A 27,429-nucleotide genomic window follows, 5' to 3' on the forward strand; every position below is an offset into this window, starting at 1 on the left:
AGACCAGAAGAAGTATCTGCACTGCACTATTTAGGACAGGAACAATTTAGGACAGCAAACTTGGTAAGTCTTCATGTTAGTAGTGCTTTTTTAATGTTACAGCAGTGATCAGGCTTGAATGATTAAATGTTAGACAAGCCCTGTGGAGAAAGTCTTTTGTAGAAAGCAGCTGTAGCTGTAGCTTTGAAAATCACTTTGAAATAACTTTTAACTAGGGCTGGGTATCGTCACTGATTTCTAGAATCGATTCAATTCCGATTCTCAAGGTCCCGAATCGATTCGATCTACGATTCGATTGAATTCGATTCGATTTAAATCTGGGAAATTTTGACAGTCAGAAATATTATAATTCAGATCAGTACATTTACATAATTTTGTATCAATAAAAAGGAAGCTGACACACGCAAGACTTTATCAAAGGTGTGAGCATCACAGCAGATGCCTTTGTGTCAAAGTAGCTGAAGATAAAACACAGAAAAACATGAAGGTGATTTTCCTGTTCTGGGATTTTATAAAAATATTCTGCAGTACATCAAAAACGAAAGAAAACCATTAATCAACATATGAACATTACCTCTGAAGTTACAGCGGTTTTATTAGAGACACGGCTAAGCGTTTTGCATTTTGAATAATTTTAAAAAGTTTAAATTTGTTCAGTATTGAACAGCAGAAATGAGGTTTTCTTTTCGGAAGAATGTAAAAGGGAAAAAAACAGCGGCTGACGGCGCTGTAAGCAACAGTAGACTTGTGTGTAACAAGCAAGCGAATAATGAAGAAAGGGAAACTGTTCGAGAGAGAGAGAGGGGGAGAGAGAGGGGGAGAGGGAGAGAGAGCTGTGCATCGCGGTGGAAGCAAAACAGTAAAAGAGTGAATTCATGACGATGTTTATGTGAAGCGTTTGGATCTTCTTTTGCTGCTGGTTCGGTCAATATTGTTTGGCGAGAGATCAAACTAACAGCTTTAGAATCGGCGCATAAAGGGCGTGAACACAAAGCGCCGACCCGCCAACAGATCAGAATCAGCGAGCTGTCGCCTTTCAGCCCCGACCGTGAGAAAGGCGACATCTAACTGATTCTGATCCGCGGGTCACGCTGTGTGTTTAAGTCTTTGTGCAGAATCCCTGTACCTGCTCTCATTTACTGTCTTAACTGTTTGGTGGTTCTTGAAATTTTGTGAGATGTCACCAGAGATTCTGGCATTTCGGGCAAAATAAATTTATATTAAAAAATAGATTCAGGATGTTAATGAATCGATTTTACATTATCCAAGCCAGAATCGATTTTAATTGATGAATCGATTATAAAAACCCATCCCTACTTTTAACCCTCTAATCCTAAACTCCAATCCCAACCCTATGATTTAGGATTTTATATGTATGTGAGGTAAATTAAAAAAAACCCCCAAAAAACCCCAACAATCTAAATAATAATTAATAACACATACACATCACTGATCATGACTATGACCTCACAGAATTAATAGTTGTGACACATCTTCTTGGGTATCTGCAAATTTTTGCAATCTAGAAAAATCTATGCCAAAACTTAGTTGATGTTCAGAATGTATTTACAGCTTGATATAGATCCTAGTTCATTATTTCTCATTTTTCTACACAGATCCTGGCAGGACAAAGGACGTTGAGGTCAGGATTGTAGTAGTGGGAAAGACTGGAACTGGAAAGAGTGCTACTGGAAACACTATTCAGGGTCGTGAGTGCTTTGAATCCAAGTTCAGTGCCAAATCTATGACTGTAGAGTGTTCAAAAGGCAAAGTTAAAGTGGATGGGCAGCAAATTGCTGTCATTGACACCCCGGGGCTGTGTAAAGTAAAGTGTGTGTGTTAGTCCCCATAGGGAAATAGTTCCTCTGCATTTAACCCATTCACCCAGTGAAGCAGTGGGCAGCCACCAATGCAGCGCCCGGGGAGCAGCGTGTAGGGACGGTACCTTGCTCAGGGGTACCTCAGAGTAGCTGTTCAGTGGAGTCGAACCTCCGACCTTCCGATCATGGGGCCACCACTCTACCTACTGAGCTATCCCTGCCCCTTATCAACCCTGTTTGATACCAGGGTTGATAAGGAGAGAACAACTAAAGATGTATGCCAGTGCATCTCCTATGCTTCTCCAGGACCCCATATCTTCTTGGTGGTCGTCAGACTGGGCAGATACACTGAAGAGGAAAAACAGACGGTGCAAAAGATTCGAAAAATCTTTGGCCACGCAGCAGACAAATGCAGCATGGTTCTCTTTACCCATGGGGACCAACTTGAAGGCACCACTATGGAAGAGTTCTTAGAAAGAAGCTCAGACCTGCTCTTGGCCAGATGTAACGGTCAGTACCACGTCTTCAACAATAAACTGAAGGAGAGCTCTTAGGTCACTGAGCTGATCCAGAAGATCAGAGAGATAGTCCAGAAGAACGGAGGAAGCCACTACACCAACGAGATGATCCAAGAGGCTGAGAGGGCGATTGAAGAGGAGAAACAACGCATCCTGAGAGAGAAAGAAGAAGTAATGCGAGAAAAAATAGAAAAAACGAAGAGAGAAATACGGGAAAGATATAAGAAAGAGATGCAGAAATACAACGAACAACTCCAGACTGAGAGAGAGAGGGAGAGGAAGATGGAGAGGGAGGAGAATGAATGGGACATGAAGAAGTTAAAAGAGGAGTGTGAGAGAGAAGTGGAGGAAGAAAAACGCAAGATTCAGTCCTGGTGTGAAAATGAGGCCAGAGATGAAGCTGAGAAGTTTAATCCATTATATCATCTGATACGAATCGGTGAAGTAGTCGCTGATGCTGGCAGGAGGATTTTTTAAAAAAATCAAACAACTAGAAAGGGCAATGTTTAGCCTGTTCAAATAAAAACATGAACATCACAGAAGTGTTGGCAGTAGAGTAGTATAGTAGTATAGTATAGTCTCACACTGCCAGCTACTATTCTTTTTTAGATCTTAGTTCAACACTTGTTAAAAATGTGTATTAGTAACATTAAATAAAGAAACACACACTTATGTTTGATTATCAGTGACTTCTGTTTTCCCTATTGAACTAATGCTCTTGTTTATTTGTTTTCTGCATATTAGAATTAATTACAACACACTTAAAAGATTTTATTGTAATCCTTCTATCATTGGTTTAGTTTTCACTTTGTCAACAAGGTATTCCTTTCATGGATTTTGTTGCTGAGTTATGCCCCTGGGAAAAAAACTGTTTAAATGCTGAGCTGAAGTAAAGATATAATGATAAAATTAAACCCCAGAAAGTTGATTCGGTTCATCTGAACATAGTGTTTTCACTGGGAGAAACATTTCTTCACTCATCCAAGTGACTTCTTCATTCTCACATGAATGCAGATTTCCCCAAATGAAACTAGCACCTCTGGGAAATTAAAATAAACCTTTTTGTGAACCAAAACATTTCTGTCCGCTTGACGTCTAACACTGAATTAACTCTGGACACCCTGAATTAGTGATGGCCCGCTTGAAGCTGAAGCTCCAGTGCGTGTGTCAAAAAAATCAACACACTGCTTCAGAAGCACTGTGTCGAAGCTTGATTCGTTTGGCCAGAGTCACGTGATCAGTGACGTCCGAAGCTTCATTTAGAACCTAACTGCTTCGGTATCTGATTCAATGGTTTATAAGGAAGCGAATCATTCGCGGGATTTGTGGAGTGTTTTGATGGTGACAGATAGCGAACCACTGATCATTCTACTGAGAGATTTGGAGCCAGCGAGGAATAGAGGAGGTTCTGTTGTGTGGGAGAATTTTGAGTTGATTTTTGTCAATCGGGTGGGTTTTCCAGCTTTGTGTTCTGGCTGTTTGCTTTTGTTTTGTGCGTGTTTATTATATCTGAAAACGGAAAAAAGGTAAAATGTCAAAAATCTGCTTCCATAATATAAATATCATTAAACAACTTTAGAAAAACTTCCACTTGACTATTTACATGTAATGTTGTAAAAATATATATTTTATTGTTTAATTAATCTGAAAATGTTAGTCTGCCAAATGTGCAGCAATTGAATTTATTTATTCTCTTTAGCTGATAGTTTGTGAGGCCCAGGTAGACTGTATAACTGCATCTCTACCAGTTTCTCTGCACTCCAGCCTCCTCTGTTCCATGTGAAGGGATGTTCCTTAAGACAGGAGAAATTATCTCCACGAAAAGGAACAAGTTCGGCCATCGCACACTAGAACAAATTCTCTTTTTAAATAAAAATGAAAAAGGGTTACCGTCAATGCATCATGTTTTTAATTTGCAAGTTCATAAGCATTTTCCTTTTCCATTTCACAATCAATTCTACCCCCAGGTCAAAAATATGTCTGGGAAAATTTCCCTAATTTAATATTATTTATAAATATACCCCTCCGGCGATTAATTGCATACCTGCATGGAGGCAAGACCTCACAGCAGAAGCCTACTCCATAATGTGTTTAACATTATTATATGTATATTATATGTAACGTGGTATTTTTCAATTATTGTATTTACCAACATCAAGAAGTCACAAGCAAAGAAAGACCACACCATGGTGCATATTTAAACAAGGAGAGTTTACTGGTCAAAACTATTTATTAAACAAATAAAAGACATTTTTTTAACCACCAAAAAAATACACGTTCAAAGAAACACAACGGAGGCCCAATATCAGACAGAACTCCACTCTGTAGAGTGGGCAATCATAATGAAGCGGTTGGTTTTATTTTGTGGATTCAAGCTGCTCTTCATATTTTTGGCCACCAGATGTCACCAGAGAGGACTGTGTTGAAAAGCTTCGAGTAATGAACCGTTTTTCAATACAAGCTTCAATGCTTCAGAAAGCTTCATTTGGCCATCACTACCCTGAATCAGTCAAATTTATATTTGTGATGGACCGAGTTGAAAAACAGGAGGAGCCAAGGAATTATTAGAAAAATATAGTTTCCATTTATTTAACCCCCGAAAATTATATTTACAAGACTAATAAATGTTGAGCTCATAAAAGAGGTCAATGAAACAAAACTGAACTCAGGCAAAGACTGCAAACTTAACAAACCAAATGACTGCTCAAACATACATAATTGACCTAAACATGAAATGACATACAAGGGTATATATAATGGCTGATCAGACCATTGTGACACATGAGGGGTAACAAACAAAACACAATCATAAATCACAAACGATGCAGTACAATCTAGTTCGTTAATAAACTAAACACTAAAGAAGAAAATCAAAAACCCCATTAAACCCTAAACTCAAATATTTAATTAAATACAAATACTTTGTTTTTAAAGTAAAGAAAACACACATTTCCCCCTTCAGCAGGAAGTGGTGGTGTGGTCCAATTATCTTCCTTCATATTTAATGGTTTCAAACCCTGGCTACTAGTGATGGCCAAATGAAGCTTTCTGAAGCACTGAAGCTTGTATTGAAAAACGGTTCATTACTCGAAGCTTTTCAACACAGTCCTCTCTGGTGACATCTGGTGGCCAAAAATATGAAGAGCAGCTTGAATCCACAAAATAAAACCAACCGCTTCATTATGATTGCCCACTCTACAGAGTGGAGTTCTGTCTGATATTGGGCCTCCGTTGTGTTTCTTTGAACGTGTATTTTTTTGGTGGTTAAAAAAATGTCTTTTATTTGTTTAATAAATAGTTTTGACCAGTAAACTCTCCTTGTTTAAATATGCACCATGGTGTGGTCTTTCTTTGCTTGTGACTTCTTGATGTTGGTAAATACAATAATTGAAAAATACCACGTTACATATAATAATGTAAAACACATTATGGAGTAGGCTTCTGCTGTGAGGTCTTGCCTCCATGCAGGTATGCAATTAATCGCCGGAGGGGTATATTTATAAATAATATTAAATTAGGGAAATTTTCCCAGACATATTTTTGACCTGGGGGTAGAATTGATTGTGAAATGGAAAAGGAAAATGCTTATGAACTTGCAAATTAAAAACATGATGCATTGACGGTAACCCTTTTTCATTTTTATTTAAAAAGAGAATTTGTTCTAGTGTGTGATGGCCGAACTTGTTCCTTTTCGTGGAGATAATTTCTCCTGCCTTAAGGAACATCCCTTCACATGGAACAGAGGAGGCTGGAGTGCAGAGAAACTGGTAGAGATGCAGTTATACAGTCTACCTGTCACGGCGAGTGAGATGAGCCGTGTGGAAAATAAAGGAGGATCCAAACGCAGGCACTTGTATGGGTGTGAGGGTGGTTTATTAAACACAAAAAGGAAATGGACAAACGGCGAACGGAGCAATGACTAAACTAAACTGGGAACAAACTAACTATAGAACACGAACCTGGACATGAATGAGAGCGGGCGGAAACAGATGATGGTAGACTGCAGGGAAACACACAGATGAAGCAGGGTGGAAACACAGACGGACCAGCAACTACAATGACGGCAGACATGACTTAAATACACAGAGAATCACAGGGGAATTACACACAGGTGGTGGACACAGCTGGGAATAATCAACAAGACGAGACAAAGGTAAAACTGAACACACTCACATGAGACGCAGACCATCACAATAAAACAGGAACAAGCAACCATCACACTAAGACACAAACTCGACATAGAGAGACAGACAGAAAATGGCACATGGAGCTAGACAAATACTAAGCAGACACAACTGAAGAACAAATCCTAAACACCACAGAAACATGAAACTCAAATAATAAACATCATCATAATCAACACTACAAGAGAACAAGAAAACAATCCCTGATGCAAACTAAAACCAAAACATAATAAAACTCAAACTACTGGGTCCGACGGACCCAGAACCGTGACACTACCTGGGCCTCACAAACTATCAGCTAAAGAGAATAAATAAATTCAATTGCTGCACATTTGGCAGACTAACGTTTTCAGATTAATTAAACAATAAAATATATATTTTTACAACATTACATGTAAATAGTCAAGTGGAAGTTTTTCTAAAGTTGTTTAATGATATTTATATTATGGAAGCAGATTTTTGACATTTTACCTTTTTCCCGTTTTCAGATATAATAAACACGCACAAAACAAAAGCAAACAGCCAGAACACAAAGCTGGAAAACCCACCCGATTGACAAAAATCAACTCAAAAAATCAACCTCCTCTATTCCTCGCTGGCTCCAAATCTCTCAGTAGAATGATCAGTGGTTCGCTATCTGTCACCATCAAAACACTCCACAAATCCCGCGAATGATTCGCTTCCTTATAAACCATTGAATCAGATACCGAAGCAGTTAGGTTCTAAATGAAGCTTCGGACATCACTGATCACGTGACTCTGGCCAAACGAATCAAGCTTCGACACAGTGCTTCTGAAGCAGTGTGTTGATTTTTTTGACACACGCACCGGAGCTTCAGCTTCAAGCGGGCCATCACTACTGGCTACCATCTTTTGTCCGGCAACTCCCAGGGATGATAGCAGGTAAGAAATAAAAAGACAAAGGTTAGTCAGAAAGCAAAGAAATGAAGTAGTATGAATACATAAGTAAATTAAATGTGCGCGCTTAGAAATAGAACAAATGTATCCAAACCAATCAATAAAGTTATTGGAAACTAAAATGTATTACTATGTTCAAATGAAGAATGAAAATACAAAAGTTACCGACTTTAGAGTGTGGCCACGGGTTTGGCCATCACAATATTGAATGCTTTTCTTTGCCATCTCACTGTAAGCTACTGTGAGTTTTAGCCAGTTTTACAGCTTTCTTCTGTTTTCTTTGTTATGTTTTGCGACAGTATGTGTTTTTGTGTGGATAGCCAGTATGTATTTCATAATACAAATATTTATAATGTTTCCAATTTTATTGATCTGTTGAAACCAACCAAACTAGACGACAAAATGACTATGAAGAAAGTTGCCTTTTTGTTTTAGAGGGACAAAGGTGAAGAAATGGTGTTTTACTACTGCACTTTATGACACTTGTAGGGTAATTTCCAATAAACCAAGTTCAAAAAAGAAGAGTCTATGGCTGACGCGTGTTCCTGGTTTCCAAAAGAAATGCTTCCAGTTGCATTATGATTTGAAGACTGTTTATTTATTACAAACTGAAGATGTAACAATGACCTCCTTCCTAAAAAAAGCATGAAAGCTCCAAAAAATAGCAGTTATCCAGAACTAGCTGTGCACACGGTCAGAAAACCGTGAGACTCCCAACCTCTCTGTCCATGCTCCTCCCCTTCCCTCTCACACAGGGTTTTATGCTACTATTGCACTTACATACTTAAAGTGAGAGGTACCCCCTTTTAGGTTCCAATCCCAAAACAGTGATTTAAAATTACTTTATGTAAACACATATATTTTCACATTTATTAATCCTGAAAAGATGACCTATGTAATGAATCTATGAATTATAAAACAAACATGAACTCAATCGTAAATAAAAATATAAAGCAGACGCCTGGCGCTTACAACACTTTACTCATTTTTGCTGTTTCCAACTGATGGCGCTGTATAGGAATTTCTTTTACTTATGTATTAATCACATTATTTTATTGTATGATGCCATGGTGCCACTGGATTTTAACATGTCATGTCTTTTTTTCCTCTTTTTTTGTGTCCCGTTTGGATCTATAGCCATCAGAATTGTTGTCTTAAGGCCAAGAAAGATGCCAAGCAGATTTATTTTACCAAGTGGATCATCATGGCCTTGCCATATTGGTCCATTTGATTGACCTTTATTATAATTATGAATTTATTTTATTTTCGGTTGCTACAAACGGGACAGCCATGACTGTGGGATAGGACAGGGGGAAAGAATGAAAGAAAGAAAGAGAGGGAGAGAAAGAAAACCAGAGGGGAGAAGAGACGGTGAGAAAGGGGGAAAGAAAGAAAGAAAAACAAACAAAACACCTGGATCACCTGTATGGAGAAAAAAAAAACAGAGAAAGCAAATAAGAAAAGAGCAACATAAAAAAAACAGCACCATCACAATAAACTAGCTAGCAGTAGATAACAGTAGATACTAAATATTAAACGATATTATGCAGCACACAAGATAGACAGCGCACAGTGTGCTTTGAGGCAGCAGCCAAGAAAGGTGTAGTCCGCGACTGTGAACACCCGTGTGTACACCTGTGTGGATCAGCATGCTTGTATTCCAAAGGTTTCTCCATGTAACGATCTGCTAGGGAGTGTGGGGAGCCATAGCCCCATCCACCAGGATATGAAGCAGGTATGGAGGAGATCCAGGCCCCAGATATCCAGATGCCCCAGAGTCAGGGCCGTGCAGAGAGGTTTAAAGGGGCGGGTGCTCAAAGTTAAAAAGGGGCACATTGAACCAGGCTGAATAACAACAACACACATTCATCAAGAATCTAATATAGGAAGGGCAGGGCTGTGTTGATCTGAGACTGTAGACATTAAAAAGTCCATAAGAGAGATGGTAGCTGATTAAACAAGTGTCATGAGATAATAACAAAATGCAAAGATTGGTGACAGCGCTTGGAACCATAAGGCAACAAAAAACTGTGAGAAATAATTTAGGCTCTGCCTGTGAATCACTCCTTGCTTCTCTTCTTCCTTCCATCCCATCATTTCATCTATCACTCTCCACTTGCTGTCTATTTGAGAACAAGGCACAACTTGCTATTGCAATAAACTATAATCTAATTATCCACACCTAACAACTCCTGCACTTAATCTATAATAAAATGATGACAGAAAAATGTTATAGCACTGCCTTTAGTAGCCTCACACAGCTCCTGCTGTTTCCTCCTCATGTCCTTACCAGGCATGTCTGGACAATGTTATATCATGAGTAAATCCATCTAAATAAAACACACACATGCACACAGAGTGACATTTTAGACCTTCTTCAGAATACTGTATATACTATGGGCATCACTGTGCTGATCCAGAATCCTTACATTATTATTTATTACTAGAGCTACAATAATAAAGCAATGAGGAGGGGGAAGTAATAAATATGAAATAATGTCATTATGATGATTCCATTTGTTTCACTATCCACTCTGTGCAGGGCAAAGCTTATTACATTTTTAAACTGTAGAGATACAATCATTTTACTGCTGTAAAATCCAAATTTTGTCTTATTTAAAATCTAAATCTAATATAATCTGCTTCTTAATGTATGTTCTTTAAAATACAGCGTGTGTTTTTAATATATTATAATTATAATAATGCATAATTATGTGGACAATGCATATTAGATCGTTTTTTAGTGAAATATAATCCCTCCAGAAAGGCAGGAAAAGCCCTGTAACTTACTTTAAAACTAAATATGTTTCTAAATACTTTAAAACTAAATATGTTCCCTAAAACGGTGACAGAGCTACAGACCCATGACAGCCAGGTAGCCAGCAGCTATGACCAGCACTACTTGTGCAGTTAATACAAGGACAGGTAATGTTTGTCGCGCTGTTGCACACACAGCATGCTCATTTGTTTCAGTTCGTCAGTTGCCACAAGAGAGCTTACCAACGTGTACGTAATAAGCCAATACTCCTGGGTGCTATACACTACAGTGTACGCTGTACACCTACTTACTGGTTTTGTCGCATCAGTCTGTGTCTCTGAGTTAACTTGTGTTTCTCCTACAGCTCCGGACCGCTAAAAATGCGCGTGCTCTTTGTGAGCTCGTTCCAGGCTCGTAACCAGCGCGTTCTGCCGTCAAGGGCGATCATTGGTTAAATGTGATCATCTGACTGATGCAAGCCAGATCCTTTTATTTAGCAAAACTGTGATTAATAGTTAAATATTATTGTTGAGGAGCACAGACAGGACTCCACACGCACACACACATAAAAAAAAAAAATTTTAAAAAAAAAGTTGCCTCAACAAAAGGGCACTTTGGGCACCCATCAGGAAAGGGGCGGGTGCTCAAGCCCCTCTAGCCCCCCCCCCTCTGCACGTGCCTGCCCAGAGTACAAGGACCCGATGAGGACCACCAAAAGGGGGGAAACCGTGCCACCCTCCTGGGAAGAGCTGAGTAGAGCCCCAAACGAGAGGTCACCCACCAGCTACGGAGCAGAGGCCAGAAGGGGTTGCAGTGGCGTGCCCGCGGGCCCTGCCGGCAGCTAGCTGTGCCAGAGAGGACCGAGCTTCAGGCCCAGAGGCCTGAGGGCATCCCATCCCCCGGAAGGGGCCCAGCCGGGCCACAGGCGCCAGGCCGCACCAATCGGCCACCAGGAGTGAGCCGGTAAGTACATGAGTGCCCAGCTCCAGTCGACAAGGACCACCAACACACCAACGTCTGAGGGCATCAGCCACCGGCAGGGAGTGTGGTGAGGGGAGATAGGCCTCCGAACTTTGGAGGGCCTGAGATGTACCCAGAGAGGTTGAGTCTAAGACCCAACCTGACATATAGACACAGACGAACAGGCGCACGTGGACAGAAACGTGCATTCCCACCCCATATGCACAACCAAATACTCGGCACTCACCCAACGTGTAGACAGATACAAATAGACACTGCACAGACAGTCGCACTCCCCAAACATACTCTATATCCCAGGTCCAGGTACCCCCGCCCCCAGAGGGGCAAGCCGCACCTAAACCCAGGAGATGTAACCCTTCTCTCTGGGGTGGAGGCAAGCGGACCACCTCCTTATCTGCAGTAGCAGGGAGGCCCCGCATCCCAGACCCCAATCTGACGACCAGCACCTCCTCCCAGCCCCCCAGCCCTGACGGCTAACAGAACCAGGGTGAGTGAAGACCCCAAACCTCCCTACGCCCGCTCATATGTAGTGTTGCTGTGTGCTGTTCTAAAGTGCATTTAAAACACAGGAGAGCATGGTACTTGCTTCATCTCAGAGAGCAGCACGGCTCCTCCCGAAAACCCTTAGTGTCTATATGCATTTAAAATTGAGGGTAGGGCACCAGCGCCAGAGGCGGGTTGGAATACACCGACCATCCTCTGGATGCTGTAAAACGTGCTCACCCCCAAGGCCCTATATGTATGTGTTATGTGAGAGTGTGAGTAATGGTGATGTCTAGGTTGCAGAATAAAATTGAGGCATAGGCGGCCAGGAGGGGACAGAGGGGGAGTGCCTCCCCTGCACCTTGGTGACATACCTGCACCCCAAGCCCTGTGTGTGGGTGGGTGTGGTAGAGCGGGAATAGGGAGGCAGCTGAGGATGGGGAGGGAAGAAAGGGAGGGGCAAGTGGCCCCTCCCTGGGGCCAGCTCCCCCGCTGACCCCAGTAGGCACCCTCACGCTCTGGGACCCATCAGGGCAAGGGGGCCCAGGCCCATCTGGACCGGGGCCCGCAGCAGCAGCACCGCCCAGCCCCATAGAGTCTGGGGCAGCCCACCCGACTCCACCCCAGAGAAAACTGCACCCACCCCATCATCCAGTCATCTCACAAACTACACAAGACAATAGACACCGAGGTTGAGTTCATTCTCCACCTCTCCTATATCTCTCCCCCCACCTGCAGTGTGAGCTCCTGTAGTGAGGAGACCACCAGCAAAGATATAACAACCTCCCCACCACTTAGAGAGCCCCCTAGTTGGGCCGATGCACCAGAGGTCCCCTGCACTGGGGCTGAGCCCCCCTGCACCCACCCGCCCACAGCTCCGGCGACACAACAGCCAGGACCCAAGTCCCCATGGCCCATCCAGCACCCCAGACCGGGGGGCGGAGCACCCCCAGACCCCCAAGCCTCCACGCCTGTCCCGGACCCGCCTTCCAACAACTGCCAGGGCAGTTGTTGGAAGGCGTATAGCCCATCTTTAACATCCTATGACCAGTATAGTGCACTCTGTGTAATATTTTGTATTGTATTAATTGCAAACTGGGATTTCTGATCCATGGAAAGGTTTTTAAGCATATCTGAGACCAAAGGTTTGGGTCTAAGCTGATCGATAAATCTGCTTCCCATTTTGCAATAGGAAGGGATATTGATTCATCTATTTTAGAAAGTGTTCTGTATACAGTATTTTAGACAATAATTTGGGGGGTTTTAGACTAAAAAATTGTACCACACTTGGTGGTGTTTGTAATTCAGCTTCACTGGGATTAAATTTCTTTTTTACTATGGATTTAATTTGTTGATATTCCAAAAATTGTTTCTTGTTGATCCCATATTGTGTAACTAGTCTGTCAAACGAAATAAAGTCTGTTCCTTCCAATATATGTTCCAGGTATTTAATCCCTTTGCAATTCCAATCTGGAAAGTTTATCATATTATTGTTTTGTAATATGTCAGGGTTGTTCCAGATAGGTGTACGTTTGCATGGGATTAATGAAGGCTCTGTCATTTTTAGAAACTCCCACCATGCTGTCAGAGAAGAGCTGATATTGATGCTTTTAAAGCATTCATGTCGTTTGATGTTTGAGCTGATAAATGGTAGGTCCGAAATTTCTAGGTTTTTACATAGTGCCTGCTCTACTTCTATCCAAGGTTCATTTAAGAGGGTGTGTTTAAACCATCTAGAGATGAACTGAAGCCTGTTGGCTAAAAAATAGTAATTAAAGTTAGGCAGATCTAATCCTCCTTTATCCTTGGTCTTTTGTAGTGTTTTTAAGCTGATACGTGGGGGTTTATCTTTCCAAAGGAATTTAGAAATATACGAGTCTAGAGATCTGAACCAATCTTGTGATGGCTTATTTAGGATCATTGAAAATAAATAGTTTATTTTTGGCAAGACCATCATTTTTATAGCGGTGACCCTTCCCATGAGTGATATGGGTAAAGATTTCCATCTAGCCAGATCGCCTTCTACTGTCTTTAAAAGTGGGATGTGCTTTAATTTACTTAATTCTGAAAGTTTAGGAGAGACATTAATACCTAAATATTTTATATTTCCAGATTGCAGTGGGGAAGGAGAAGAAGAAGGAGCAATTAATCGGAAGAACTGTTGATTTTGACCAGTTAATTGAATAATCTGAGACACTTGAGAAAGAATTTATCAATGTAATTACCCCAGTGAGATTGGTTTGTGAATTTTGGAGAAAAAGTAACACATCATCCGCATAGAGACTGATTTTATGTTCTACATTCTTACATTTTATGCCCTTAATTGTTGTAGCCTGTCTAATTGCTGCTGCTAGTGGCTCAATAAAAATTGCAAACAGTGAAGGGGAGAGTGGGCATCCCTGTCTGGTGCCCCTAAGGAGAGAGAAGCTGGAGGATGTTTGGTCATTTCTTCTTACACAAGCTGTTGGGGAGTTATATAATATTTTTAACCAGTTGATGAAAGAGGATCCAAAACCAAATTTGTGTAAAGTTGCAAATAGAAATTTCCAGTTAACTCTGTCAAATGCTTTTTCTGCATCTAAAGAGAATATTATGGTTTCAGTGTTTTTACTGCATGAGTAGTCTATTAAATTAAGTAATCTACGTGTATTTGTTGATGAGTGCCTACCTTTTATGAAACCAGTTTGGTCGGGATGAATTAAAAGGGGGGTTATTTTCTCTAATCTTTTTGAGAGAGCTTTGCAGATTATTTTAAGGTCTACATTAATAAGGGATATTGGACGATAGCTTGAAGGAAATACAGGGTCTTTGCCTGGTTTTAGTAAGAGACTGATATTGCAGAGTTCATATTTGGTGGTAGTCTACCATTTTCTTTGATTTCCTGCAACATCCTGTGAAAAACTGGTGCCAGAATTGTCCAGAATTCTTTGTAAAAATCTGTTGGAAAACTGTCTGGACCTGGAGCCTTATTATTGGGCATACTTATCAGAGCTTTCTGGAGTTCACCTGGCGTCAGTGGCGAATCCAGTGCCATTGCTTGGGTGTCTAATAATTTTGGAAGAGTTATGTTGTCGAGAAATTGATCAATTTCGTTTTTAGATGGGTTTATTTGTGGTGTATATAAAGTTTCATAGAAATCCCTAAAAATTTTGTTCATTTTTTTAAGATCATATATTGTATTCCCAGATAAATCTTTGACAGCACATATAGTTGTTTTTTCTTTATTGATTTTTAACTGGTTAGCAAGAAATTGTCCAGATTTGTTACCGTGTACCGAAGTCTTTGTACTAAGAATTTAGTCTTTTTATTAATAATTTCATTTAATTCTAGTTTTGTCTTGCATATTTTGTTTAATATTTCTTGATCTTGGTGTGACACATAGGCTTTTTCTAAGAATTTCATGTTTTTTTCTAGTTCCTGAATTTTTTTGTTTTCTTCTTTCTTCTTATGTGATGAGAAAGAGATTATTTTACCTCTCATCACGGCTTTCCCTGCTTCCCAGAGGACAGATGCTGATGTTCCAGGAATGTCATTAAAGCCTAAATATAGAGTCCATTATTTTTTAAAGTATTTGATAAACTCTTCGTCTTTGAGCAGTGAGGTTTTAAATCTCCAGTTTTTTCTTGGTGTAGTATTATTCATCTGTATTAGTGTTACAGATGAGGTAACGGGGTGGCTGTAGCTCAAGTGGCAGAGCAGGTCAGCCACTAATCAGAAGGTCGGTGGTTTGATCCCAGGCTGCATGCCAAATATCCTTGGGCAAGATACTAACCCCATGTTTGCCTACTGGTGGTGGTCAGAGGGCCCGGTGGCGCCAGTGTCCGGCAGCCTCGCCTCTGTCAGTGCGCCCCAGGGCAGCTGTGGCTACAATGTAGCTTGCCATCGCCAGTGTGTGAATGTGTGTGTGAATGGGTGAATGACTGAATGTAGTGTGAAGCGCTTTGGGGTCCTTAGGGACTAGAAAAGCGCTATACAAATGCAGGCCATTTACCATTTACCATTAAAGATACAGGAGCATGATCGCTGACAGCTATAGGATGAATCTCAGTGTCTGAAATGTTACTCAGCAGTGAGCTGCTGACCAGAAAATAATCCAGACGAGAGTAAGAGTAATGGACATGAGAAGAAAGAATATTCCTTACTGTTGGGGTGAAGGGAGCGCCATGCATCGCAAAGACCAAAGTCGCTCATATACTGTTTGATTATATTTGTGGACTGCCAATTACACTGAGTTCCTGCTGTATTTGTCATGGTCTGGTTGGGCACCTGCAGGTCTCAGACAGCGGCTCCTCCTCCTTTAGGCGGAGTCCGGTTGCCCCTCCCTGGCTGACCACCTGTGAGCAATCGTGCCAGCGGTATATCAGACCTGCGCTCTCAACCACTCATCGCCTGAGTATCTGCTATTCCCATGTTAGTTCAGTGGAGCATCCTAAACCTTGTCTTAACGCCGTGTGATGACTGACCTGTCTTTTCTTGTCCTCAGCGATAGCACCCGGAGTGGAGATCTTGTTCCCCTCGCTCCCGTCCTCCTGGACCTGGGCCGCCAGCTGCTTACACAACGTGGCCTGCCGGCCCACCGCTCACCTGCCTGCCTCCCCACGCCTCGACTGCTTCCGGGTTTTCCGCTCCACCTGTCCCCTCCATCTGAAACCAAGTAAGGCAATTCAATTCAACTGCGGAGGATTATTGGTTGTCTGCTGGATCCCTCTGATCGTGATCTCCTCTTGTTCCAGTGCCCCCGGCCCCTACCTAGTCCTGTTTCTACCTCCCCGCTGTCCCCGCTGTTCAGCCGTCTCCTAGAGGTGTCTAGGTCGCCCTCATTATCACCGACGAATCCTACGCGCCACTAGTGTGGTGGCGTCGCTTTGTGTTTCACCTTTGTTTACCTGTGGGCAGAAATAAATCATTTGTTTTCTGTCACCTCGCTTCCGGGTTGGTTTCTGCGCCTGTGTCCATCCCTGTTCCCTCGTGCCGTTGAGCCGTGACAGTATTGAGCCTATCCAGTTCTTCATTTAGTACCAGGTTGAGGTCTCCCCCAAGAACAATTGTGCAATCTAGGTGTTCGGAGAGTGTACTAAAAAACCCGTGGAAGAATGAGGGGTCATCAACATTTGGACCATATATACTTACAATACCTAGCTTTTGGTTAAGTATAGATAGTTTGACGATTAGGAATCTGCCCTCTGGATCTATAACTGTATCAAGTACTGTGAAATTAATATTTTTATGTATTAGAAGTGCTACTCCTCTTTGTGTAGAATTATAACAGGCTGAGAACACATTAGGAAACTCAGGTGTTTTGAGTTTATTCAAACCTGTGACAGGCATGTGGGTTTCTTGTAATAAAACGTCTGCCTGTAATTTTTTAAGTTGGTTAAGTATTTTTAACCTTTTTTCCCTAGAGCCAGCTCCATGCACATTCCATGTGACAAATCTTAGCATGCCCATAGTTGTGTGTTTGTGGCTAATGATGTACGCTGTGTGTCTCGCTTAGACGGGTGAGGAAAATGGAAACACATCTTTCTTTTTTTTTGCAAGTAAAGAGAAGAAAATGCGCAGCGAGAAGCTCCATAGGTCTGACTATGTGTGTGCATATTAACTAAAATGAGCAAATGTATGCGTGTGTCCTATATCTGTGTGTGCTGTGTGGCTGTTGTAAATGTGTTGCCTTTAAACGCATGTGTGTGTGTGATCGTGCAGAGTGAGTGTGTAGAAATAGACAGTGTCGTTTGTGGATGGATAGGGAAACAGGTGATCGACATAGTAATAGAAAAGAGAAGCAAAGAAACCAAAGAGCAAGGTGAGCGACAAGAGAGAGAGAGGGAAAAAGAAATAAAAACGGAAACATTCCAATTAAAGCGGAGAGTGACGGTGACGTTATACTAAATTAGCAAACTGATATTACATAGTTAAGCAAAAGTTAATACAAGAGAGTGTGAGTGAAGAGAATAGTGTAGCGGATTCTTATCTGGTGTGCGGTCAATACAGCCATGGAGTGGTGCCCGGGTCGTGGTAGAGCTGTCCGTCCACGTAGAGCCGGTCCACGGCGATGACAGCCCGGGAGCCTTTCTGGATAAAACTACGTCGGACTGGGAAGAGGACTCTGCGTCGTTCCAGGATCTCTCTGGGGAACTGGTCGTTCACGCTAAAATCCGTTCCTTTCAGCTCTCTGCCACGACTCTTCACCTGCTCCTTCTGCTTGAAGTGGCTGAATTTGGCTACAATAGGACGTGGTCTCCCGCTTCCTGTCTTCGGAGCCCCGATGCGATGCACTCTTTCGAACCCTATGTTTTTCACCGTGTCCTCCGGCAGCTTCAGGTGGATTTTAATGAAGCTTCTCACGGTCGTTTCCGGGTCATCTCCGGCAGACTCTGGAATACCAGAAAACACCAGATTATCTCTCATGCTACGGGCTTGTAAATCCATAACGGTCTCTTTTATTTTTTTTAATTTTCTATCTTTAATTGGGTCACATTTTCCCGTAGCGTGGCGTTTTCCGCAGCAAATGTTTCCACCTGCCGCTGGCTGAACTCCAGGGATTCTTTTAGAGATTTAAATTCCCGGTGTAAGATCTCCACCAGGGACAGCCTTGCATCAAAACTGGACAATCGCTTATCGATTGACTCTAGGATGTCGATGATATCTTTGCCGGCAGGCGATGTTGTGCTGGGGGAGTCTGCCAGGCGATATCTTTTAATTCAATTCAATTCAATTAAGTCGCCTCAAGGCATCTAGATACAGAGAAAAACCCAACAATCATATGACCCCCTATGAGCAAGCACTTTGGCGACAGTGGGAAGGAAAAACTCCCTTTTAACAGGAAGAAACCTCCGGCAGAACCAGGCTCAGGGAGGGGCGGCCATCTGCTGCGACCGGTTGGGGTGAGAGAAGGAAGACAGGATAAAGACATGCTGTGGAAGAGAGACAGAGGTTAATAACAGATATGATTCAATGCAGAGAGGTCTATTAATACATAGTGAGTGAGAAAGGTGACTGGAAAGGAAAACTCAATGCATCATGGGAATCCCCAGGCAGCCTACATCTATTGCAGGCTTTTAGATGACGGCGTCTCAGCTTTGGCTGACATGCTCTGGGCCTTCTTCTTTACTAAATCTTTGAAGCACCGGTCGATGTATTCTTGGAGAGCGTCTAAACTCTCCTCGTTGTCCTCCAGAGTGTTAGAGATGATAGGACAGATGTTGTTAGTTATATGACATTTGGTTAGTTTATTTGGCAATACTGAAGTTTAAAGAAACTTTGTTAAATTCTATGCTACCATTCGCTTTATTTTACCTTTCCAAGCATAGTAGACGGGCCCAGGTACCTACGTTCTTTTAGAGCAGTGCTACAGAATAGAAAGTCTGGCTGTACTTCACAGCAAAAGATGCAAACTCAGCAGCCTGCAACAAGTGCTTTAAGGTGATGCTGTGCAAAGGAGGTAACACCTTGAATCTGATGAAACACCTGGCGACGCATAGCGTTTTTTTTAAATCCGAGAAATGCACAGTATTTCATAGCTTGCTGCGAGACCTCACACCGTGCACATCTACTGCGGGAGTGGTGTCTGTTATCAGACCGGAGTTAGCAACATCCCCCAAGAACCCGAAGAGGAGAGTTCTGGCCCCTAGCCCTGCCAGTGTAGCAGAAATGATGACGGATGATGATGGCAGCAGCAGCCGTTCTTCTCTGGGCGAGTAGCTTAATGTTGTTTGTGTGTAATTTATGTTGAGTAGGCTAACCACGTTATTACATTAATGCACGTAAGGTGAACTATCAAACACCGTCGTAGTTATATGCGGCTGTCTTCTTGTTTGATGGCAGATACTCCCTTTACCGTGGCCAAAAAGGCTAAAATTACCAAAGAAAAAGTGGGAAACAGCTAAACATGAGAGGTTTTTAGACAAAATTGGTGTGTTTTTTCCATTGATTAAGCACTGCTTTCAGCCAAGAGTGGTACCATATATGGTCTATAGCTGCAGAAAAGGCTAACGTTGTTATCTTTTTACAAAAAAACAGCTAAACATGAGAGGTTTTTGGACAAAGTGTGTGTTCTCCGTTCTTTAAGTACCGGTTCGAGCACCGTTTAAGCACCGGCACCTTTTCAAAAGTACCGGTTTCGTACTGGTACCGGATAAAACCTAAAAGATACCCATCCCTAGTTGTAGCTAACTTGCATACAGTCATGGAGAGTTTTGTCTGGCCGAGGGGGGGAACACCAGCCGACCAGTTCGAGTCTCCGGAGGGAAAATCCTGGCGGTTTGAGACCCCAGGCCTGTGTTCGGATTTTTGTCCAGCAAAGGGATGGTAATCAAAATTCACCGTTGGGAAAAATCCTGGTGGTTTGAGACCCCAGGCTTGTGTTGGGAACGGCTCATCACAAGGACAGTGGCTCGAGCACACTGTTGGGGAGAAGCCGCCTGGGCCTGTGGTCAGTCCAAGTGCACCACAGGAACGGCGGTTTGGGTACACTGTCGGGAATGATTTCTGTGTACTACAGTGCATGAAGTGACGGTATTTTAGCACTTTTCTGTCGGTAAGGGAAGAAGGCCACTGCAGAGAATGTAAAGGGAAGCTGGATCCAGTAAAGCAGCAGGCCTTCCACCAGGTGGCCAGGGACAAAACTCAATGCGTAACTGTATGGTAAGAACTGAGTAAGTGTGTGGTGTGTAAGATTGCAGAGAATGGCTGTGTGAAATTGTTTATTGTCATCAATTTTTAGATCCAATGACATTGAGTGAAAAGGAGTTGCACTGAAAGTATCCCCACCTGTAACGAACTATACGCACTGGAAGCGATTGTGGCATTTTTCTAGTTATTTTAGGCCATTTCAGCCATTCTGAGAGGTAGCACTGGCTGCTGCCAGCGTTTTCAGTTTGTGGTTGTTATATTCAGGTCTGGTCCTTTACATTAACTTTGTAATCATTTCTAAAATTGCTGCAGTGTCATATCACTTGCACAAACATCACTTTTATGGGTTTGTTGTCATTGGTGCTGTTATACACATTTTTATTTTAAAGGTGCAGTCTGTCATAGATTAGTGTGTAATTTCGAATTAGAATAAATCCTTTAAAAATACATAGGAGCAGGAAACCACCATGTCAGCCTGCATTGTTGAATACAGTGGACACCACCGTTCCAACTACTAGTGTTTCATGTATGTAGCCAAAAACCGGCAACACAGTTTATCGGTCAAAGAGAGGCACTGCTAACATTGTTGACATAAAACAATGAGTAATTTAAAATGAATTAATTTGGGAATATATAGAGAGATATCAGATGAATGTTTTTTAACCACAAAATCTGCCATTAACCTATGGGTATTCCTCTGTATCCCTCCATAATGGCTGTACTGCCAACAGTTCAGCACTGTTTAAAGAAATAATTTGATTCATTTATTATAGAAAAAATATCAGTCGTGAGTATTTTTGGCCAGTTGTAATTAGGGATGGGTATCGTTTAGGTTTTATCCGATACCAGCACCAAACCGGTGCTTTTGAAATGGTGCCGGTGTTACACCCCTGAAAACAGGGGGAAAAGAATCACGAGAGTGATTATGACTTGCGTCTCTCATGCAGTAGTTTATTGCAGTGAGGAGAACGTGCGAAAGCCCCCTAGTGGAGAATAGAGACACTACTAATCGGTCCCAGAAAAGGCTTACTAGCCGATCACTGATGTATAGATTGCAGTTCTCTTAAATAACATGAAAGCCATTAATATAACATGAAAAATAATAAACTCTTAACTACTTTTTTACCATATTTACATTATTTACATCCTTATATCAACTGATATGAATTAGTATTTGTCAGGCGGCGGCTGTGTGAAGGCAAGAGAGGACCCAAATGCACAGCTCTAGACTCACGGGGATGAACTCAAAGGCAGGTCTTTATTAACAGGAACATAAGAAGCCATACAATAACTAAACTGGGAGCAACTAAAGCTGAGGCGCTGGGAAGACACGGTAAATGCACACAACCTAGAGGGACGACGCAACATAGAACAAAGGGACACTCTGACATAAATACACAGAAGGTAACGAGGGAAGTGGGAACACACGGGGAACACAGCTGAAGACAATTACTCATGACCGAGCAGGGAGGACACGAAACTGACAATACTGAAACCAAGATGTGGACCTTAAACACAACACAGTACACAGAGATGAGCACAGAGAGAGAGAGGCAGAGAGAGAGGCAGAGAAGAAGGATGAATACGAGGGGATGAGGAGAACACAGAACACAAAGGATGGGAACACGGTACCAGAGCAAACACCACAATAAAAACATGGACACAGGGGGAATCCAAATACCAAACCAAACAATCCAATGGACATAAGAAACAAAATACAAAACTACAGGAAAACTAAGAACACTGGGTCAAAATGACCGAGGACCATGACAGTACCCCCCCCTCAAGGGCTGCCACCCGACAGCCCAACAAAAACAGAAAACAACCCGACCAGGGCGGGCGGCGGGGACCCAGGAAGGAGGGCCCGAAACAAAACACCAAAACACAAGAAAGCCCCAAAACAAAACATGAGTCCAAAAAGAACAGGTCAGGAGGCCGGCCGTACGGACGGCAAAGGCGATCCGGGGGCCGGCCGCGCGGAAGGCAGCGGTGGCGACTCAGGCGAAGGGGTCCGGGGGCCGGCCGCGCGGAAGGCGGCGGCGGCGAAGGAGACGACGGAGCAGTTCAGGGGGCCGGCCGCGCAGAAATCGGCGGCGGCGGCTCTTAAGTGTCAGGCGCACTGGCCGAGGCTCGGCGGGCACAGGACCAGTCGAGGCAGGATCAGACGGGGATGAAGACCCGGAGGAGGCTGGACCAGACGGGGATGAAGACTCGGGGGAGGCCGGACCAGACGAGGCTGAAGCTGATGAAGCGGAGGCTGGACCAGACGACACTGAGGCCGATGATGTGGCGACGGCGTGGGTGGAGACATGGAGGCTGCAGCTGGCAGCCCCTCTGACCCTCCAGCGGAGACGGGAGGCTGAACGGGCCCCTCGGACCCTCCAGCGGAGACGGGGAGGTGCTGGCTGGGCTCACTGGAACCCCCAGCGGACGACGTAGATGGCGGCGCGGGAGCCGTGGAGTCCTGGATGAGCTCATCCGAGCTTCCAGCAGGAGCTGATGTAGAGCCAGAGAGAATTGGGACCCCTGGCTCAATGTTAAGCTGGCTAGAGAACTGCACTGCCACGGGGAACTGAGCCAATGGTTCAGGTGCGAGCTGAGCTACTGGAGATACGGGTGAGAGTGGGAGCTGAGCTACTGGACACACGGGTGAGAGTGGGAGCTGAGCTACTGGAGACGCGGGGACCTGAGCTACTAATGGTGGTGAAGTAGTTGACTGCACGGGACACTGAACTGAGGGCGTCTGCACTGGCACAGGGGACTGAACTGATGTCTGTTGTAACGGTGGTGGTGAGAGTGGAGTAGGTGGTGGAGTTGATGACTTCACAGGGGAATGAACTAGAGGCAGTAGTGACGGTTGTGGTGCTGGTGGTTGAGTGGATGACTGTGCTAAGGGAGGCTGCACTGGGGACACTGGAGACTGCACTGGGGAAAGCTGAGCTGCAGGGGACTGACCTGGAGACTGCAGTCAGGGCTCTAGAGTGCGACCAATTTGGTCGCAAATGCGACCAAATTTTTCAGTGGTGCGACTAAAAAAAAGAATATTTGGTTGCACCTGTGCGACCAACTGTTCGGGTAGCAAAAAAAAAAAAAAATCTGCAACCTTCCCTGTGGTCAACAACCGACACACATTTTGCCCCTATCGTGGACTAAATCAATCAGAGATAGTAAGGGGCGGGACCTCTCTGATTGGCCGTGGTCCAGTTGAAAGTGCAGGTGGAAGTGGGAGGTGAGTAGCTTGAATAAAGCGATATCAATTCATTAAATCCTGACTTTTAAATATAACTGTGTTTTGCCAGAAACACCAGATTCTCAGATTAAAGCTCACAAAACCAGTTCAACAACAACCAAACAGCAAATGAGAGCAGGTACACGGACTCCACACAAAGACGTAAACACAGACCCGACGCATCAGAATTAACTTTGTCTTTCTCGGCTTTCTCACCCGACGGCCCGTACACGGACACGCTGTCGGAGCTTAGCGAATCCGATGCGTCCTGTCCGCGCTGTGATTACGTCTTTTTGTGCTGATTCTGAGCTGCAGGTTTTTTGTCTCTCCAACCAAAATTCACCGAGCTGAATTTTGCTGTTTTGCTTCCACGACTATTAAAATCACACTTGACGCACAGCTAGCTCTCTCTCTATCTCTCTCTGTACTTCAAGAACAGTTTCCCGTCTCCAATCTCTGTTTTCTGTATTATTCATTCGCTTATTACCCACCAGTCTACCGTTGTTTACAGCGCTGTGGCTGCTGTCTTTTTCTTTTCTTTTTCTTTTTTTCACTTAAATGACCTCGGACAAGAAAGCCTATTTTTTCTGTTGTTCAATACTGAAGAAATTTAAACTTTATATGCAGAACATTGTAGAATATTTTTAAGGTTATCTGCTATAAAAAGCCAGACCAGGAAAATGTCCTTCATGTTTTTCTGTGTTTTATTCTCAGTTACTTTCACACAAAGGCATCTGCTGTGATGTTCACAATTCTGATGAAGTCAGTACTGATAAATGATCAGAATTATAATATTTCTGACTGTCTGAGGCTAAGTTGAATTGAATCGGGACTTTGAAAACCGGAATCGAATGGATTATAGAAATCAGTGATGATACCCAGCCCTAGTGAGCAGCCTGGGCACGACAGAAGTGGATGTAGCTGTAATAGGAAAAGAACTATTGCTAACTTTTCTGTTAAGTTAAGGCCTGATCCTTCTGAAATTCATAGCCAGTGCTCTGACACGGTGTCATCAATCTTTGAATGCTGAAAAAGCACAGTGTATCCAGAAAAACACATTATTATTATATAAATTATTATAAAATTTGTGTGCGCCTAACTTTTGTGCCGGTACGCCTAACTTTTTAAAGTTAGGCGTACCGGTACGCCCATGGCAAAAAGTTAGTCTAGAGCCCTGGCAGTGTCGGTTGTGGTGGAGGTGTAATGGGTGGAGGAGCGGCTGAATTGGCTGCGGATTGGGCGGCTAATGGCTCAGCTACAGAGTGTATTAACGGCAGGGCTATGGGTTGAATGACTGACTGAGGGGCATCCTGTGCAGCTGAGTACAATGATGGGTGTGGGAGCGGATGTAGGACAGGTGGCGGTGTCAGTTCCCCTGGGCCTACAACGCGGATGAAAGGTGCAGGCACCTGTTGGACACCAGTCGCTCCCACCTGAGGAGTAGGTACAGGTGCAGAGACCGGCTGGGTCTTGGCGGGCCTCACCTCAGCGGTTGGCACAGATTTCGGCAGGGACTGGGCGGCTGCTGTCCCCACCCGAGGAGCTGATACGGGTGCAGGGACCGGCAGAGCCTCAGTCGACCCGGAAACCGGAACAGGGACCAGCTGGGCGCCAGCCCCCCTCACCTGGGGAACTGAGACAGGTGCAGGGGAGTGCTGGGCCGCAGCTATCCCTAAAACACAAGGGGCCTGGGAGGCGGGCCTAGAAAGAACAGTCTGCAAGAGATCAATTCCCTGCCCTGAGCGAGCGGATGAGGAACAGCGATCTGACTTCGTAGCGTTAAGAGTGCTAAAGCTGTAGTTTATGGGCACTAATGCACCACCTTCAGTGTTTACAGACTCTAGAGAAGCATGATCAGCTGATGCACCAACAGTCTTAGGGCTTCTTTCTTCAGAGCTAACCGCACTTATACTGACAGAGGAGGGGTTAATAGCCGATGTAAACATAGGTCTGTGCACCGGAGAGGCAGATGAAACAAAGTCTTTTACCTCCGGATCGCTAGGAGCAGTAAACCTAGGGAAAACAGTGGTGGGTGTAGAGCCCCCTGACTCAAGAACATTTGAATCAGTCCGCACGTCAGAATGGACAATCCCCGGGGGTGATGGCTCAGAAGTAACGAGCTGGGGTCGAGCTATCACAGGGACATTTACAGTCTTGGATTTTACTGCTTTACCATCTAAGGAGGCAGGTTGTAAAGCCCCAGTGGTGAGCTTAACTGCAAAACAATCATCCTTAGTAGACACACAGGTAAAGGGCACAGAAACAGGTGTCTCTAACTCAGGAAATGCTGACTTCGGGTTTTTAGACCCAGGAAACACTAGCGAAGGATAATCTTTCTCGAATATGAGTCCAAACGTAGGAGAAACTGTCTCTGAGTCGACCCTCCGGGCAGTACAACGGTTCATAAGAAGTTCGGGTTCGGATTCAACATTTACAGATCGTGAGCCTTCAGAGCCTACGGCAAGAGTCACAGAGGTTGCATTCCTGCATTCAGAGCAGTGAGAACTAGCCTCAGAACGAACAGAAAAAGTGTCTTTGTCACTCACCCCAGCCGGGTGCTCAGTAGTCCAGGGATACGGCTGAGGGGAGGACCAGCGATGGCGCGGACGGCGTCTCCTCCTTGATGAGGGAACGGAGGTGACGGGGGAAACCAGTGACGATGCGGGGGTGACGGTCTCCTCTTCATCACCCGACCACATCGCTGCTAGGAAAGCAGCGGGAGAGCGACGGTCAGAGCTGAGAGGGGATGGAGAAGGGCTCCGCGGCAGCGGTGCCGAAAAACCCTCTCGTTTTAGCAGCCGCTGTTGCGATACCGAGAGCCCTGTCTGCTGCTGCGATACCGTCGCGGTGAGCTTAGTTTGCTGCTGCTGCGGCGGCTGACGGGCAGAGGGCTCCGTCTGCAGTTGCTGTGGTGTGGAATCACGGGAACAGACACTGTCTGCCAGTTCACAGGCTTGTAATGCCTCCTTGGCTCAGCTCAGTTCGTCAATAAAGCCCTCATAGCAGGTGAGCTGGTGAAGGAAAGGGTTTCCCTCGACTATTGCCTTTATGGCGTTAAGTCCGACGGATATTGTCCGTGAGTCCGAGGTGTGGGTTATTTGTTGCACCAGACTCTGTACACGGAGAATATCTCCTTCACGGGCGGAGCCTGCTGGGTCCATTTCGTGGTTGCGTCGTACTGTCAGGTGGCGGCTGTGTGAAGGCAAGAGAGGACCCAAATGCACGGCTCTAGACACACGGGGATGAACTCAAAGGCAGGTCTTTATTAACAGGAACATAAGAAGCCATACAATAACTAAACTGGGAGCAACTAAAGCTGAGGCGCTGGGAAGACACGGTAAATGCACACAACCTAGAGGGACGACGCAACACAGAACAAAGGGACACTCTGACATAAATACACAGAAGGTAACGAGGGAAGTGGGAACACACGGGGAACACAGCTGAAGACAATTACTCATGACCGAGCAGGGAGGACACGAAACTGACAATACTGACACCAAGATGTGGACCTTAAACACAACACAGTACACAGAGATGAGCACAGAGAGAGAGAGGCAGAGAAGAAGGATGAATACGAGGGGATGAGGAGAACACAGAACACAAAGGATGGGAACACGGTACCAGAGCAAACACCACAATAAAAACATGGACACAGGGTGAATCCAAATACCAAACCAAACAATCCAATGGACATAAGAAACAAAATACAAAACTACAGGAAAACTAAGAACACTGGGTCAAAATGACCGAGGACCATGACAGTATTAACTGAACAGTTTTATATGCAGTAGTCCTTCAACCTGTCACACTCTCCCCCACTCAAAAAATGTCGTCCCGACATTATACCAACAAGATGCTTTTCAGTCTATATTCTCTTTTAGTCAGGACATCAACAGTAGGGTGAACCA

The 27,429-nt window shown here is 44.0% G+C and overlaps 2 protein-coding genes across 2 annotated transcripts in view; one reads left to right on the top strand and one right to left on the bottom strand.

The window, feature by feature from the left end:
* Positions 1 to 10,605, bottom strand: part of LOC308412596 (caspase-8-like) — a 105,445-nt gene extending 94,840 nt beyond the window's left edge. The window contains exon 1 of the mRNA XM_080907081.1: positions 10,509 to 10,605. The gene's annotated coding sequence lies outside the window, so the exon portion shown is untranslated. The remainder of the gene's footprint in view (positions 1 to 10,508) is intronic.
* The window catches only part of LOC308413043 (GTPase IMAP family member 5-like), a gene marked incomplete at its 3' end in the record, with an annotated part of 46,726 nt that extends 33,613 nt beyond the window's left edge, over positions 1 to 13,113 (top strand). The window contains 5 exon segments of the mRNA XM_080907828.1: positions 1,617 to 1,830; positions 2,068 to 2,371; positions 2,375 to 2,712; positions 12,400 to 12,671; positions 13,106 to 13,113. Coding sequence (XP_080763954.1) covers positions 1,617 to 1,830; positions 2,068 to 2,371; positions 2,375 to 2,712; positions 12,400 to 12,671; positions 13,106 to 13,113 — 1,136 coding nt within the window.
* Between the last annotated feature and the right edge of the window lie 14,316 nt (positions 13,114 to 27,429).

This window comes from Rhamphochromis sp. 'chilingali' (assembly GCF_963969265.1).
Source record: "Rhamphochromis sp. 'chilingali' genome assembly, chromosome: 16".
Lineage (NCBI taxonomy): Eukaryota > Metazoa > Chordata > Actinopteri > Cichliformes > Cichlidae > Rhamphochromis > Rhamphochromis sp. 'chilingali'.